Source organism: Artemia franciscana, chromosome 3 (assembly GCF_032884065.1).
Source record: "Artemia franciscana chromosome 3, ASM3288406v1, whole genome shotgun sequence".
NCBI classification, from domain to species: Eukaryota; Metazoa; Arthropoda; class Branchiopoda; order Anostraca; family Artemiidae; genus Artemia; species Artemia franciscana.
Window position 1 is genome coordinate 21142551 of NC_088865.1, and position 4648 is coordinate 21147198.

Below are 4648 nucleotides of genomic sequence, written 5' to 3' on the forward strand. Positions count from 1 at the left end.
GCGTGATAGTGATCATAGAACAAATAATGGCTCTCGGAGCCCAGGGTTTCAAACTCATGCTCGATATGGCTCTCAGAGCCCTGAATTTAGTTCTAGGAACGACAAATCTAGCTCTCGGAGCCCACAAATAGGTTCTAGAACCATAAGAATTTGCTAGGTGAACCACACAAAAATCCATGACAGAAACGGAAGGCTTCTCCAGAAAAGCAAAAAGGTAAAAGATTAAAAGAAAAATGGTCAAATGACTCTCTATTCAAAAAGATTTCTGAAGAACGTTCAGGTAACAAAGAGGGTCCCAAGATCCATAAGAAACTTGCCAAATTTGCAAATAGAGCTTTATCCGAGCCGCAAGAGACAAGGCTTTTAAGAAAGTTGTTAATGATATTGATGTATTTACCTTGGATATTCCTTCTTCACGAGGAGCAACAACAAGATTGCCTGAATTACGTTGTCCAGAGCTTTTAGCAGATTATTTTGATTAACTGCTAAGAAAGACCCGACTTCGGAAGAGACTGACATCAGATGAAATTGATAGCCGGCTCAAAGATGCTCTGCTTATATTGAAGTATATACAGAATAAAGATGTTTTTATGGGTTACTATAAAGCACACCTAGCCAAGAGACTCATGTATGATACTTCTGCAGACTCTGATAAAGAGGAAAATATGGTTAAATGGTTAAAAGAAGCAGATATGTCTGCATGTTTTATAAATGAGTATGCCCAGATGTTAAAAGACATCAAAGTTCCTTGCTCTTTGAATGACCAATTAAATGAAATGGTTACCACCGGTACATTCGAAATGAAAGTGTTAAATGCATTTGTACCAAGTCCAAATCTGTCGCAGATCGCCGAAGAATTGAAACCTCCCAGTCCTCTATCTTTACCACCCGAACTAAGAAGAGCTCTATCTAAAGCAAAAGATATTTATCCCAGAAGTATTGGGAATACTGGGAAAGAGCTCCATCATTTGCATCGATTGTCGGTTGCAATTATCCATTTTACTAATGAAACTGGCGAGTATTACTTGAAGGTAACTCATTTTCAAATGGCAGTGCTATATGCTTGGGATGAAACGAAAGATAAAATATCATTTGAAACTCTGCTATCTATAACAGGATTGACTGATGCTGACTTGCGGAACACTTTATGGTCACTCGTGGGGCTTCCAAAACGAAAGCAGCAAGTGCTATCATATTCTCCAACGTGCCAAAGTCAGGAAGACTTCACCTATTCTAGCAATTTTTGGATCAATGAGAATTTTGCTCTTATCAGAAATGGGAAGGTTCAGAACTTTGGCATAGTGAATTTAATTGGGCGAGTAGTGTTAGTGACAGAAGAAGAGAAAGATGAACTACTTAAGGCAATTATGGAGCAGAGAGCTACTATAGTACAGGAGGCCATTAAGACGATTTTGAAAACTAGGGAGTGGAGTATGCCTTTCAGTCAATTACAAGCAGATGTTATTGGACTTTTGAAGTATCAGTTTACACCAACAAGCGAATTTATCAAACATCAACTTAAGTGGCTTATTAAACATAAATATGTCAGGAGGAAATATGTCAGGAAACCATGCTTTCCATTACATTAAGGGAGTTAAGCAAGTTTGGACTGTAGTTTTGCTTGTTCTATTCTATTTTGCTTGTTCTATTCTATTTGACAATGTTTTTTTTGGAAATAGAGAAGCTAAAAGATTTATTTGAGCGCCACCCTAGGCCTGCAAATACAGATAAAATTGTTGTTCCCAAAGTGAACAGTGAAATTTGGGCTACTCTCTCAGAACGTGCTATATCAGAGGGACGTTAAGGCACTTCAAGTGCAGCGGACAATTGTTCACTCAATCTTTTGTGTTTTAGAGGCAGTAAATGATATTCTTGAGCTCGAAAATGAGCATATCAAAGAAAAGGTTGTTAAAAACCTAACAGGTGCAGTTCACATGCTTGGCCTTATTAAAGTGATAGCCGTCGGCTGCATCCAAAAAAATGAAAAGAAATTGCAGGGCATCGTAGCATCGATGAGTTTCAGCAATTCTTACCAACAGAGCGTTTCGCTTATGAAGAATAATGTCTCGAGGTAAAAACTGATCACAGACCATAACGATTGCCACTTCGTCGATAGTTGGAGCATTGTATCTACGCACATGTTGGCCCTAAAATTCTTTGCAGACGACTCCGCCTGAAATATTTTCCTTGGAATGTTTTGATTTGAAAAAATTTACTTTCTAATTGTTTTCTTCGACAATTTATTTGTACATTAGGGAGAGGGGGGTAAGTTGAGGGCACTGTCAAAATATTTTACTCCCCCTCCCCCTAATGTGCAAGTATGTTGCCATATTATATTATAATACAAACTAAAGGTTATACGAAGGTTATATTTCATTGTGATTAACTTAAATTGACTTCTCGAGTGAGTGTGTGCTGGCTGATACAAAAGAACCGAATGCTTTATAAGTTCAGGAGAGCATTCACCCCGCCCCCAAATCGGCACCCGGGACGTCTTTTAACCCAAACCAAATTCTTATGTCAATGAACTCAATGAGAATAATCACTTCATTCTTTTATAAAGTAAGAAGGTTCTGAGATTTTCAGTTTTGTTTGTTTGTTTTGTTGCTTTGTTGTTTTTTGTTTTGTTTTTTTTTTTTTTTCGGGGGGGGGGTTTCGATAGTATGCAATACCTGCTTATTCTTTAAATTATACGGGACGTCTATCCTAATATCCCGGGCACCCTGGGACATTTTTTTTGGCCTAAACCAAATTCTTATTTCAATAAATTCAATGAGAGTAATCACTTCATTCTTGTACAAAGTATGAAAGTTCTGTGATATTCGGTTGTTTTTTTTTCGATAGTATTTAATACTTCATGGTCATTAAATTATCCCACCGTAACTCCAGCATTTTCCTCAAATCAAAGAGAATAAAGTGGCCTTGAAAGCACTAACAGCACTACGAAACCAAAATTAACTAAACCAAGCAATAGAATGCACAGGTCAAATTCAACATGTAGTGTTCCCACTTTTGATGTGCCATTTTCGCAAGACCAATAGCTTAGGCCATATTACATTAGTAATCTTGAAATGTATTTCCCATTAACCCACGAGCCACTTCCTAAGGCCCGTTTTCAGCAGATAAATAAGAATCAAAATAATACATTATATTGAATGTTAAAAAATTATATATTCAATGAAACCGTAATTTTCCCCATAAATTCGTTAGCTAAGTCGCAGAAAAAAAAGGTGAGAGTCAATGCATATTTTAACACTGATTCCATATGAATGTACCTCCTTTGTCTCTCAATAGGTCCAGATGTAGTCCCCTGGGTATGCAAGAACTTTGCTGATTTTGTACGTTTCCTTATGTTTTTGGTCACCTTCCTGTCGACAATTGGCTCACAGATTCAAAACAATTTTCTAATTAAATTTACTCTGTTTTGGGAGTCGTTCTCAAAGAATTGGGGCAGAATTCAAACTTCAGCGAAAAGAGCGAGATGTTGAAGAGGAGCAACCCCCCTCATACACGTAATAATTTCTGTCCGTTTCGAGTTTTAATTCAATAAACAAAACATGTTTTTTTAACTGAAAGTAAGGAGCGACATTAAAACAAAACGAACTGAAACTGTTCCGTATATGAAAGGGGCTGTCCCCTCCTCAACGTCCCACTCTTTGCACTGACGTTTGACTCTTTGTCACAGTTCTACTTTTTAAAACAATATAAACCTTTAGTATAAAGAGCGGGACGTCGAGGAGGGGACAGCCCCTTTCATATACGGAATAATTTCGGTTCGTTTTAGATTTTAATGTCGCGCCTTACTTTAAGTTGAAAAAACTAGTTTTTTTTTAATTTCTGAATGCTTTTTGAATTAATGTATGTTTTGATTTTGGCTCACTGCATATAAAATAATTAAAACGAAATTTATGTACTATTTTTTTTGGGGGGGGGGGGGGGGGGTTAATGGCTTTATCACAGTTTTGATAGGACGATTTTGAAAAAAAAAGTTGGAAGAGGCCTAGTTGACCTCCAATTTTTTGGTTCTAAAAAGGCAACTAGAACTTTTAATTTTTTTACGACCGTTTTTATTAGTAATAAATATACCTAACTTACGAAATAACTTACGTAACGAGCTTTTATTTTTGTATATTATTATTACGTATATGAGGGGGTTAGCCCCCTCGTCAATACCTCGCTCTTTACACTAAAGCTTGACTAGTTCTTTAAGAATAACTCCTGAAACGCAAAAGCCGCAGAATAAATAGTTGAAATTACTAAAAATACTTTAGTGCAAAGAGCGAGGTATTGAGGTAGAGGAGACGAACGCCCATATATATGTAATAATTTCTGTTCGTTTAAGTTTTCATGCTGCTTCTTAAATAATTTCTGTTCGTTTAAGTTTTCATGCTGCTTCTTACATAATTTCTGTTCGTTTAAGTTTTCATGCTGCTTCTTACTTCCAGTTGGAAAACTTTTTTTTAAGAATTTTTTCATTGTTTTTTTTTTTTTTTAGTGCTAGAAAATCCTGCACTCCCTGCATGAAAATTCTCTTCCCTCATGAAAAATTCATCGATGGAAACATCCTTCCAAGTAACCTTTTGATGTAACTATCTTCGTTTGATGTAATTATTGGTATCGAAATTCCGTTTTTCAGAGTTAAGGTTAC

At 36.4% G+C, this 4648-nt stretch overlaps 1 protein-coding gene across 1 annotated transcript; it reads left to right on the plus strand.

The window, feature by feature from the left end:
* The first annotated feature begins 626 nt into the window (after positions 1–626).
* On the plus strand, positions 627–1589 carry LOC136025495 (cullin-5-like). Its single transcript, XM_065701526.1, has one exon. It carries the CDS (start codon positions 627–629, stop codon positions 1587–1589), a length of 963 nt encoding a protein of 320 aa, XP_065557598.1.
* The last annotated feature ends 3059 nt before the right edge of the window (positions 1590–4648 follow it).

Coding starts and splice junctions, on each gene's coding strand:
- LOC136025495 (XM_065701526.1), top strand. CDS start 627: ATGTATGATACTTCTGCAGACTCTGATAAAGAGGAAAATATGGTTAAA.